The 12,685-nt window shown below is 45.2% G+C and overlaps 1 protein-coding gene across 6 annotated transcripts in view; it reads right to left on the minus strand.

Moving 5' to 3' along the window:
- Gbf1 (golgi brefeldin A resistant guanine nucleotide exchange factor 1) overlaps nt 1–12,685 on the minus strand; it is a 129,802-nt gene that overhangs the window by 22,730 nt on the left and 94,387 nt on the right. For 3 of the 6 annotated variants that reach the window (XM_029472353.2, XM_029472352.2, XM_085834129.1), the window contains exons 5-11: nt 9,120–9,238; nt 7,313–7,421; nt 6,776–6,836; nt 5,668–5,722; nt 1,933–2,080; nt 1,260–1,483; nt 166–334 (exon numbers count right to left, since the gene is read on the minus strand). In XM_029472353.2, coding sequence (XP_029328213.1) covers nt 166–334; nt 1,260–1,483; nt 1,933–2,080; nt 5,668–5,722; nt 6,776–6,836; nt 7,313–7,421; nt 9,120–9,238 — 885 coding nt within the window. Of the gene's footprint in view, nt 1–165; nt 335–1,259; nt 1,484–1,932; nt 2,081–4,877; nt 4,977–5,667; nt 5,723–6,775; nt 6,837–7,312; nt 7,422–9,119; nt 9,239–12,685 lie in introns of all 6 variants that reach the window. The other 3 variants (XM_021152101.3, XM_021152100.3, XM_029472348.2) reach the window with 2 other exon arrangements.

The following is a 12,685-nucleotide window of genomic DNA, read 5'->3' on the forward strand; positions in this document are numbered from 1 at the left end:
AAGTTCTATATATGCTAAGAGTTTTATAGCTTGATTCCATTTTCTGTCTAGAAAATGGATTCACAGGTGACAGATGACTTCATCCAAGCTGCTCTAGGCTCAGATAGAATATTATCTGGTAGGATGGGGGAGATGAATAGGCAGAACCTTCCAGAGAGCACCTACCTTCTTTCTGGGAGGACTGGGTAAAGCGCACACCCCGAGGATTGACGTAGTCCGTATCATGGACAGAGGCCGCGTCAGAGTGGTCAGCAGGGGATATGCACTCCTCTAACACTTCAGGGATGGACTCCACCGACGCTGACTGGGCCTTCTCTACATGGGCCCCTTCCTGCTAGGACCAAGAATAGTCAGGCAGATGAACAAAAAGGAGGCAAAAACGACTTAAAATTTATTCCCCTGAATTTTATGGCTTCCAAGCTGTCTTCAATGGACTACAGCTCATTGATTTATACATCAATAGAAGATGGCCCAGGGCCACCTGAGGAACCATTGTCTAAGATGACAGACTCTACAGGTGCAAAACTCTCACAAGGCTTAGAATTTAGATGATTACCATCCTGTAAAAGTTGCCGCCTCCCTTTTTTTCAGATGCTGCCTATAATGACATTGATAAATCTCCTGAGCTCCTCTTCACAGTCATACTGTAGGTTTTCTGGTCAGCAAAAATAATTCTAGGAAACAGTATGCAGTGGTTTGAATATACTTGGCCCAGGGAGTGGCACTAGAGTAGGTGTGGCCTTGTTGGAGGAAGTGTGTCACTGTGGGGTTTGCTTGAGACCCTCCTTCTAGCTGCCTATCAGAGTCTTTTCTTTGCCTTCAGAACAAGATGTAAAACTCTCAGGTCCTCCAGGGACATGGCTGCCTGGATGCTGCATGTTGCCTGCCTTGATGATAATGGACTGAAATTCTAAACCTGTAAGCCAGCCCAATTTACTGTTGTCCTTTATAAGAGCTGCCTTGGTCCTGGTGTCTCTTCACAGAGATGGAAACTCTAACTAGACACAGGGAAGAACTACCTTTACCAACCTTCCTTCCTTCTTCATTTTTTTTTTTTTTTTTTAAATAGACAGGGTTTCACTATGTCACTCTAGCTGCCGTGGAAGTCTCTCTGTAGATTAGGCTGGCCTTGAATTTACAAAGATCCACCTGCCTTTGTCTCCTGAGTGCTGGGATTAAAGATATGTACTACCATACTTGGCCCAGGTTCCTACAGTGACATGTAGATCTGAAGAGGGGCCTTCAGGAGTCAGTCCTACCTGAGGGTCAAGCTGATCAGAAGCGCCCATCTCACTGCTCCCAGGCTCACTGGTGGTGATCTCCCTTGGGGAGCCAGCTTGCTCCAGGTCAGTCAGGTCCTCCTTGGAGGTAGTCTGGGAGGACAATTCCAGGCCACTATCTGTACAGGGACTGACCACTGTCGAGGCAGCTTCTGAACTTGCAGAGGAGATGGATGTGGGCGCATCAATGAAGGGCACACCACCTGACAAAGAAAAGCATGAAACTCGAAGGCAAAGAGACCGTTTGTGAGTAACACATCCTCTACAGTACCAGGGTCTTGCTCAGACTGAATGCTCATGTATAAACGCCTCTAGAGTAATAAGAATCTATGAAAAGTGAATGAACTGAAGTTGTTTAATGCAGGGTCATTAAATGGTCACAGTCTGATTTGATTTGGAGTTTCCCTTTCTGTTCTCTGCAGAAAGACCAAAACCCCTCAGTTAACCAGCTCTCCATTTCAAATCCCTGAGAAAGAAAGCATCTTCTCTGTGTGTTTTAAGAAGAAGCAACCCAGGGCACTCACCAGTAAGGTTAGAGGGTAACCAGGGCACTCACCAGTAAGGTTAGAGGGTAACCAGGGCACTCACCAGTAAGGTTAGAGGGTAACCAGGGCACTCACCAGTAAGGTTAGAGGGTAACCAGGGCACTCACCAGTAAGGTTGGAGGGTAAGGTGGCTCCATTTGGGGTGGGCAGCTCTGAACCTGGTGTGACTTTGGTTGTATGACGTGGAGGTCGAGGAGATCTTTTCTGTTTCTTCCACTTGGACGAGTCACTCATGCCTCCTGCTCTCATTTTCAGCTGGAAATATCATGTATAATTAGTATCCAGACTAAAAGAGTATTTAAACTAAGATGTTATTCCTAAAATATCTCATTACTCAGTCCGCTGGTCCCTAAAAAACCGCTTACACCCCACATCAGTATTAAGTAATCTAAACCATCAGAATATACACTTAGTCCTTTGCAGCTACAGCTTTTCGGATGGCCATAGAGGCTTCCACGTGGAAGGCTCCACATTGCACTTTGACTAGTCATTGACATGGCCCGCTGTCACAGGTATCGCTCTGCTTCCTGGGTCCCTGCTGCTGTATATGATGCAGGAACCTCTTGCTGAAAACGTAAGGCAGGCTTTGCCCAGAGCCTCAGACTACAGACATGTGCACGGACTTTCTTCCACAGTCAGCGGCACGGCAGCTCCTAGTTCCAGTTCTTGTCTAGGTATGAGCACCTACCCTCCCTAAGGCACGGACTGGGACTTAGACAAGAAGGGAAACTCTTTTTCTGGAAATTCTGTATTCAAATGGATGGTCAAAGTTATTTTTTTGGAGAAAAGAGTGACACGCCAATTGATTTGTAGAGTTAAGAATGGAGGCTTTGCCATGCTGCTGCTCCTAATTTTGATACAGCAGTAAAACGTCTTGTTCTTACAGTTGTTCTTCCTAGGTACACATTATTTTACTTTCTTATGCTATTCCTTTCGTAGACAGAGCCTCGTGTACCCTGAGCAGGTCTCAAACTCACTGTGTAGCCAAGGATGACCTTGAGCTTTGCATTCTGCTTCTGCTTCCCAAGAGCTGGGGTTACAGGCATGTGATGTGCCCCCCCCCCCACGTGGTACTGGGGCTCAACCTCAGAGCTTTGTATATGCTAGGCAAAGACTCTTGCACAACCGAGTTACATTCCTTGCACCACTAGATACAATTTAAAAGGATCTATTCATTTTCTTCGATATTTGGTGATAAAATTCCTTCTTCAAGCTCTTTCTCTCAAAGCCCTGACAGCCTCTGATCACCTGCTAAGATAATTCTCCCTTCCTTCCCCAAATCTCCTCCTAATAAAGGAGGCCCCCAAACTGAACTTTCTCTCAGTTCTTAACACAGTACCAGCTTCTTATTGGATTCATATTCTTGTTCTTCCATCTCCAAAACACCTGCAGCCTATGCCTAACTATGAGCTTCTGTGACTAGACAGGGACCAGGATGCTCTCGACAGTAAGTAACCTGGGAGTTCAGGTAGATCACACTCATGGTAGAAAAAGATCTAAGAGAACAAGCCAAACAGGAGGCAAGAAACCCAAAAGACCAAGGAAAGAAAACAAGGACCATTTGGCTTTATTGGTGATTATCACTAAGCTTCAAAAAGTCCAAACAACTAAAGCTTTATAAGCTACCTCTCCTTTCCACTCTATGAGTCCCACTTCTAGTAAGAATGACTGTCAGTAATGGGCACCCTTTTCATATACGAGTTGGTATCGCCTATCTTCTACTTTACGTTTTGCAAATCTAGCTTCAACTAGGTTATTTCAGTGAGTGTTCCTGGTCTTTTGACTGGTCCAGGAGTCTGAAGGCTGGTAGTTTTCACAAAGGTTTCACTGTTGCTATGTTCTGTGTCCCAAGGCTCTAAGGTGCACAGTAGGTGGCAGGTGTCCACAGAACCCTATATCACTTTATCTGTACAATTCTACATTCCGAAAGACAACAGTGGCTTTATGAGAATAGTGCAGGGGCTGGTGAGATGGCTCAGTGGGTAAGAGCACCCGACTGCTCTTCCGAAGGTCCGAAGTTCAAATCCCAGCAACCACATGGTGGCTCACAACCATCTGTAATGAGATCTGACACCCTCTTCTGGTGTGTCTGAAGACAGCTACAGTGTACTTACATATAATAAAAATAAATAAATCTTAAAAAAAAAAAGAATAGTGCAGATATTAATAGTCTTATAATAGTCATGACAGCATGCAGGCTAATCAGTCAGTGAAGAGAGCTTAAATTTAGCTATGCAAACACAAAAAATTGAGACAATGCAATCAAATAGGACAGAGACCCCTTGCTAGGTAACCCTGACTCACAGAGTTAATTCACCCGCAGTGACTGAATGCTCGCAATCACCTCTGGCATGCACAGCCCTGTCATGGGTCACGTGGACGTCCTTTATCCCCCCCCCTACTTGTCTCGTCTTTTAAAGGCAAGGGTATCTTAAGGGCTTTAGCTCACAGTCCTTCCCTAAACTCATCTACATTTTGAATTTTAAAGGACAGAAGGTATCTTTGCAGATTCTAGAAAATTCCCAGTGTCCTGGTCCCTAGTTCCTTTCTATCGACCTAGAGATCTAAACTTTGCAATGATCCCTTTTATGTAACAACAACAACAACAACAACAGCAACAACACTTCTCACAGGATGAAACACCTTTTCCCACCAACATAGCCATGGACTCAGATTTATACAAGGATTATCTAAGCTCTCTACTCCAGCTCTGAGACAAGGGAGGGGAGAAGGATCTTGCTTGAGGTCCCTGTAGTTTCCCTAGAAATGGTGGGTCTTTCCCACAGGATAAAACAGCAGGACCCACGTTTTCTAGGCTCATTTTGTGATGTTTAAGACTTCATTCTGCTTCCAAGCAACCAGAAATCCCAGGAGAATTCCCAGTACTGCAAAACTATAAACACATGCAACTTTCAAAAGCCAAGCTGTTATAGAGCGGATAAGTTGTGCTCTGAACAACAGAAATGGAACCCAGTGTTACATATAAAAAAAAATAAACATTTAAATAAATAAATAAACCAAAACGGGGGGAAGGAAAGGAAGGGAGAGAGACCTTGAGGTTCTTAAAGAGTAGTGCCCTCTCTAACTGGTTCAGGGCTTTGGTCTGTTCCCCACTACTTAGCTCCAGTTTGCTGAGGAGACATGGAGACATCTGTGAAAGACAGGCAAATGCACGGTTTAAACAGAGTAAAACAAACTCAGACACGCGCCAGCAGGGCACAGGGCAGGAATGGGGATGAATGGGAGGGAACACGGGCAGGTCAGGTGCATGCACCAAATAGCCAAGGGTCATTTCCATGGGCAGAACCTCATCAGAGGTCTGAGAAGTCCAGAGTTTCAGCTCAAGAAAGAAAAAGGCCATCCTGATCACCATTCTTTTCTCAGCAGTTTGAGAACCCTTTGATCCAAAGTACAGCTTGATTTGGTCTCTTTAACAGAGACCATCGTAAGCACAAGCCCAGTCTTATTCAGCATTAGGAGGGGATTTGGGGCACAGCCTCTCTAGGACTCTTACTTGCTACAAGACTGAGCCAAATGGGATGGCCAGATTTTCATTTTGTCAACATGCATCTTTACCCCAGCTTGGTAAGCTGTGTCCAGTTTCCTTAAGGATTGACTCACTAGCAAATGTGGTTGGTCAACAAAGACAGGTAGGTCAGAGAGGAAAGGTGGAGAAAGGAGACGCACACGGGAGGTGTATCTCTGACTTATAGGAGTGACAGTTATTTGTAGATTACAAGTAGACCCATCTAAGCAAAAGCATGTCTTTGCTACTAAGCAACAGTAGTACTGGAGTTAAGGTGGTTTGGACAGGGGACAGCAGACAAACTTTCAGACCCTACCTTCTTCATGTTGGTTCCCACATAGCTCTTGGGTTCTTCTTTAAACTGAGGTAACCTATAAGACAGAGAATAGTATGACCGTCACTGGGGATAATGACAATGTTCTTCTCTAGACCTGATACAGCAATGGTGCATTGGCACACAGTATCTTGTCTCTTTACTCTTATAAGAAGCTAGTTAGAAACAAGCTTCTTATACGAGCTAATTTCATCCCCTTTGGAACTTTGGAGCTAAAGGAACTGTAATATGTAGGATATAGACAAAGTAGTCACTGGGACAGAGTGACTAAGCACCCTTGGAGTTTGAAGGCTCTTTTCATCACTGAAAAGCACTGCTAAAAGCCAAGAGATAGTCAGGCCTAGAAAGTAGTAAAAGCAGGTTGGTGTTTCAAAGGCATTAAATCCATGGCGTAAGAAACTCTCAGTAGCAGAATCCTAGAACAGTTTAATGTACAGATAATAGGGATTAAGCCTGAAAGCAAAAAGAAATCTCATTGGTTGAAAAGTCATGGCTTCGATTCTTCCCTCAGTGTATCTTTGAAGAGGAAGTATAGAATAGATAATGTGATCTAAGACAGAAAGGTTTCCTGGGCTCCAAATGAGGGAGTCCTTCTTAGGGAAATCAAAGATCAAGGTTTCCCTGGAACTAAAGGGTCTGCCAGGATATGGAACTTTTGAGTGCTAAAATCAGGAAGTCCCAGGCAAGCCAAGATAAAGGCCAATTAAGTCAGCTTTTACGACTGTTGGTTACCCAAGCCTTGGCCTTCTTGTACAAAATTAGGCTAAGTTTAGGGAGCTCAGCAACCTGTCCCAGGCTGCTTAAATTTGGCATCTTCTCTGTGCTCCCTTCCCAGATGCTACCTGCACAGAAACAGACACAAGTTTGGGAAGCAGAGATTAAATAACCCTCGCTTCCCTGAGGCCACGGGAGTTCTCTCTTCCTTCTCCCTTGCTCAGTAACCCTGGGCCCAGAGAACTACTGCTATCTACAGTCCCAGTGGCCTCTGATGTGGTTGTGGGGTTGGCCAGGTCCCTAAAGTGGCTGTGTGGAAGCAGGCAGACTCAGGAGGCCTGGGCAGCCGGGCAGAAGCAAACAGCAGCAGGTTTACCTTGTGAAGAGCAGCTGCACCATGTCTACCAGAGTGTGCTCTGCGGATTTTCTCAATAACTCTGCACAGGCAAAAACAAATAACACAGGTGTCATTACTTGCTGTGCTATTATCAGGAGACCTCCCAGAGCAGACTCCCCTCCAAACTGTGTTTACCAAGGATTATGCCAAACTTATTAAAACCAGCTCGAGCTCAGCCTGGAGCTATAACTTTACCAGACCACTAGGTGGTACTACGGAGTCAGGAAAAAGGGGACACACTAGAAGGGTTTTCTTGGGTTATCAATTGGTGTCAATTCCAGAAACCTTAAGGGAGAAGATTTGGTTCTGGAAGCGAGTCTGACTAAGATTCATCCCAACTCCTGCCCTACAATAGTGGGTCGAGAACTCTATTCTAGCTTCAGAACAACCCCCCTAAGGTTATCCAAGGTGGACGATGGATAAATCCTGTTTCTCTGGGCTTCAGAGACAGCATCCTGTATACACACTCATATACCAGCCCCAGGAGGATGAAAGACATAGTATTCAAGGACCTACCACTGAGTCTCATTTCAAAGCAAATCCGGAAGCAAGACTGCATAATCTCACATACAGATTCATTTGTTAAGTGGGTACCCACTGGGGTTAGCAACAGAGTTCGGAGAACCTACAAGGAAAAAAGAAAAGACACTGATGAACAAAGCAGGGTAAGTAGAGCTGATTTGTAAACACACCTAGAGAGCTGGGCTTTCCTTGGGAAGCAGAGGCAAGTGGATCTCTGAGTTGGAAGACTGTCTGGTCTACAGAGCAAGTTTTAGGACAGCTACACAGAGAAATCTTGTTTTGAAAAACCAATCAACCAACGAAAAAACAACAAAATGGACCTAGCAAGTAAATTTTAAATTCTTCTTCTTCTTCTTCTTCTTCTTCTTCTTCTTCTTCTTCTTCTTCTTCTTCTTCTTCTTCTTCTTCTTCTTCTTTTTTCTTCTTCTTTCTTCTTCTTTCTTCTTCTTCTTCTTCTTCTTCTTCTTCTTCTTCTTCTTCTTCCTCCTCCTCCTCCTCCTCCTCTTCCTCCCCTTCTCCTCCCCTCCCTTCCTCTTCCTCCTCTTCCTCATTGTCATCACCATTGCTTGTGCTGTGTACATGTTCATGTGTGTTTATGTGTGTAGTTTGGGGATGTGGAGGACACACTAATACATAGGTATCAACATCAGAAATGTGGACCAACTTCACTTACGGCTGGGTCTCTCTCTCACTGACCTAGAACTCATCCATTAGGCTAGACTGGTTGATGAGCAATACCCAGGATCCTCTTGTCTATGCTTCTCTGGGACTCTGTATATACTCACCACTATGCCTGGGGATTTACATGAGTATTGGGGAATCTCACACTTCTCTTCATGCCTATAAGGCACACAGTTCACTAACTGAGCTAACTCCTCAGGAGATCAAACTCACATATGCTAGGCCACTGCTCTACCAGTGAGCAACATGCCCAGCTTAGGGGTGAGGTTCTCCTTACTGCCTGTTTTGTCTGAGATAAAATCACACTAGTTAGTCCAGGTTAGGCTGAACTTGTGGTCTCCAGCTTCAGTCTCCTATGAGTTCCAATTACAAGTATGCATGACCATGCCCAATTTTAGGGTTTCTTTTTCTTTTTCTTTCTTTTTTAAGTTAGCAAGAAGTAAGCTGACCTTAAAGCTAGGTAAAATGTCACAAGCACTTGGGAGGTCAAAACAGGAGTAAGAATTCAAGGTCATCCTTAGTTATATATGACCCTGCCCCCACCAAAACAAAAACAAAAAATTTTAAAAATTAAAAAAAGTGTGGTGGTGCACACCTTTAATCCCAGCACTCTGGAGGCAGAGGCAGGCAGATCTTGAGTTTGAGGGCAGCCTATTCTACAGAGTGAGTTCCTGGATAGCCAGGGCTACACAGAGAAACCCTGACTCAAAACAACAGCAATAGCAACAACAACAAAAAAACCCAAAACAAAAACTCAAAGTAGCTACTTCCATGTATCTGACACGGGAGTCCTCTCTTCGCTTCACACAGTCCTGACATAGTTCATAACTCACTGGATCTCTAGCCCACAGGCCTAACAGACAAATGACACAGGCACAGTCTAGCAGAGGCACAAGATGGACTAAGGGTTTCTGGTATTTGATACCAATTCACTTAAAGCTCTTAATTATTTCCCTTAGAAAAAGCTTTTACTTTGGGTACCTGAGCTCCTTGTTTGGAAACAGTGAGTCTTTAAAGCCTCAGTGGAATCAAAGCACAGCTTCACGCCGACAGACCCAGGAAGTAGAGCCGGCAAACCAGCTCTTGGCCATTAGCCTGGTTGTTCTCCCCTCCCACTTACCTGAAGGATTTTCATCAGGACAACTTCATCACTGGCAGGATCTGTGCCCACAAAACGGGCGTGAGTGACAGCATCTGCCATGTTCTCCATGCCCTCTGCTGTGCCCTCATGAGTTGGATCTGCTCCGGCAAAAGGAACAGATTAAATTATGTCAAGAAGACAGGAAAGGGAAGATGGCCTGTCTATAAATTGAGTCTCCTAATCTATTGTTTTGATTTGTTTTTGTTTTTATGATTTTTTTAAGCAACCTAAAAATTTTACCCATAATACTAGTGGTGGTAGTACATGTCTTTAAGCCCAGCACTTAGGAGGTAGAGGCAGGTGGGTCTCTGTGAGTTCAAGGCCATCCTGGTTGACAGAGCAAGTTCCAGGACAGCCAGGGTTACACAGAGAAAACTTGTCTCAAAAAGAAAAAAAGAAAGAAAAGAAAAAGAGAATTTTCTCCACCAACTCAAAAAACCACTTCCTATGTATCAAAATTACCTATAGTGTTTGTTAAGCACACACACAGCCTGGCTCACTTCTAGAAGCTTCTACTTCTGATCTCGTCTCTCTCTCTCTCTCTCTCTCTCTCTCACACACACACACACACACACACACACACACACACACCGTGGAGCTCAGTGATGAGGCCATCCAGCCACGGTGAGCCCCCTTTCTTCAGCTCTCCAGAGCTGGCGTTATAGTGCTCAGCTTTTCTCTGGGTAGGTAGTAGGGCTCCAAACTCAAGCCCCTCATGTTTGTGTGGCAAATGCTTTACCAACTGAGGCCCTAGAAGCTTTGATTTTGTAGGGGTACAGTGGAGATAAGAGCCTGCATTTCTAAGGTCTCAGGTAGTTGATTCTGCTGGTCTAGGGACACACCTGAGGAATTACTAGTGGTAAGCTACTCATTTTGTAGTGGAAGGGTCTTGAAATAGAAGCAGGCTGAGTCAGACCTTTGAATGCCAAGGTTACAGCTTTTCTCTCCTCATCTTTAACATGGCTTCTCTTTGGTTGTTTTGGTTGTGTGTTCTGGTGCAATTGAATTAAGGGAATGAGGGGAAACAGATGGTTTGAGCTATCAGTACTGCTCTTTGGGTGGCATACTATAGCAGATCCAAGGCTCTTATGGTACTAAGACCAGGTGTAGTACCATGACCAGCTATACACTTGGAATCCCAGAACTTGCCAGGCTGAGGCAGGAGAATTAGGAGTTGAAGCCAACCAGGACTATAATATAGAAAGACCTTGCCACCTACTCCAATTAACTTGTTTTCATCTACTTACTTAGATTTGTTTTTTAAGACAGGACAAAGTCTAGGTTGGTCTTGAGCTCACTATGAAGCTAAGTGTGGTCCTGAATTCCTTATCCTCCTTCCTCTGCCTCCCAAGTGCTGGAATTATAAAGCATGTGCCAAGCACACCCAGCTTAAACAAAACTCCTGTCCTTTAACCAACCAGGCTGTAGGAGGAAAAAGAAACAATCGGAATGGGGCTGGAGGCCGGGGACTGGGAGCAGGCAGGATTTCAGCTGTGGAAAAGAGGTGAGAAGCTGATGGTAAATTCTGTGGAGAGAGAAACTCTGCTTTTACTCTGGTGGCAAACAGCCACCAGGAGCAGGCTAAGAAGCTGCCTCCAGCCATGCTGAGAGTCCTGCAGAAGGCTTCTTGCTCTCCTCTCAAGAGTCCATTCTGGTGCCTAGTCCTGAAAAGTGAGCTCACAGAGAAAAGCAGGAAGAAAGGCATGATGAAGCTCAGGCTGTGCTGAGGCTGAGGCAGCACGGAGAGCAAGAGCCCTCCTGACGGGGTGGTAGGAGTCAGCTCTTGCCACCCCTCCCTCCTTTTTCTTCATTTGTGAGACAAGGTCCCTGGCTTGCCTGAAACTCACTAGACCAGGATAACCTTTGTCCCTCTGCCTCTGTTCCAGAGTGCTGGGTTTTCAAGGTGTGTGCCACCACACCTGGCAATTTTCCCTTTTTTGGTACCTGAAATTAACGGAGTTCCTGAGCCTAAAGCTTGGGGGACTGCCAAGAAACCTGAGCATTCGTTTTTCAACACTGAGCCAGAAGACTTCTGTTAACTGTGAGTACTTCTGTTGTCGTCTTCTCTACTGTCTTCTTGGCACTAGCCTCTGACATGTCCAAGACTCTGTCTTATTTTAAGTACCAAGTGGCTTCTAGAGAGACATGCAAAGGGGAGGCGTTTGAGGACTCAGAGTCAGTGATGATCCAGCCTCTCTCTCCTCCTATCACCCTCCCGGTTCCCTCAATCAGCAGGGGAAATCCCATTCTTGAGGCCTTCAGGGCCACAGGAAAGCTAGGTCTTTCTTGTGTTAGATGGCATCTCAGATTTCAGTGAATAGCAGCCTCGCTCACATCTCAAGGCTCCTGGGAGTCTGTTTCTTTCTCTCTTTCAGTAATTTCATGTTAAAGTGGTTTAAATTATTTTGATCTTTTTGTATTTTCATTCCTTTAACTTGAACAAAGTAGCAAAGTCCATTTTTCAAGAAGGCAGATAATAGTGATGGGTCCTTAGAATCACAGGTAGAGCCTGCCAGCAAGCTACTGCCAGTCAGTGCTACAACTCATGACCTGGCAGGTACATGGGATGAAACTAAAGGTCAGTCTGTGGAGCAGAAAATAATCTCAGAAGCCTTGGGCTGCAGGATCCAGAGGGCAGTGGGTGGTTTCTGCTAGGAGGTCGCAGAAACTCAGGGTTCCTTGGCTTGAGCTCATCAGACCTTGTATCCTGCAAAACTCCCTCAGGTTCTCGTCTTCTACTCAGCCAGCCTCGGTAATCTGTTTCGCATGCCTATAATGATCATCACCCCCAACATTCTCCTTTCCCACCACAGGAAACCCCACTGACCAGCTGGCCTTAGGTCTCCAATGACCAGCCTCTTTGCCAATGACCAGCCTCTTTGCCAAGTCCAGGAAGGGGACAGAGGAAGGAGAAAAGATCAAAGGGAAAGACACAGAAGGGCAGCTGCGGGAGGCTGTGAAGAGACATGACCTGCAGGTGGTGCTCAGGTCGAGGCTGGCAGCTACAGTAAGGCATGAAGCTGAGGCTTCCGTGCCTGGGGAAGTGGAGACCTTACCTACTCAAGACCTGGCTGACACCCAAGACTCCTGCTCAGAATCCTGAATGCGTTAGCTAAACGAATCCAATTTTCTAGAGAAGATAATGAGTTCTCCCTGAACTTAAAGGTCATTCATTCATTTGCTTTTGGCTGGCTCGAACCTGAGCCTCATCTCACCTTGTCTCTCCATTTTGGAACAAAAACAGCTGCCTGTTTTCTTTGCTCTTCACTTTTTCACATGGGTTGTAATAGGGGGATAAATTTAGAATTCTAAGTGACAAGACCAACTAAAAAGGAACCCAAATGCACACCTTCCCAAACTGACTGAGGGAGACACGACTCGGAGGTGGACTCCCTGCTTAGCAGGTGTGAGGCCCTGGCTTCAAGCCCTTCTAGTGAGAACAGACAGACAAACAAACAAAAACCAGAGATCCACTCTAGACTGAGTGCAATAAGAGGTATAAACTGAGAACAAAACTTTACAATACAATAGATAATGGGCTCTCA

This window comes from Mus caroli, unplaced genomic scaffold (assembly GCF_978045245.1).
Source record: "Mus caroli unplaced genomic scaffold, Mus_caroli_1 scaffold_20, whole genome shotgun sequence".
Taxonomy (NCBI): Eukaryota; Metazoa; Chordata; class Mammalia; order Rodentia; family Muridae; genus Mus; species Mus caroli.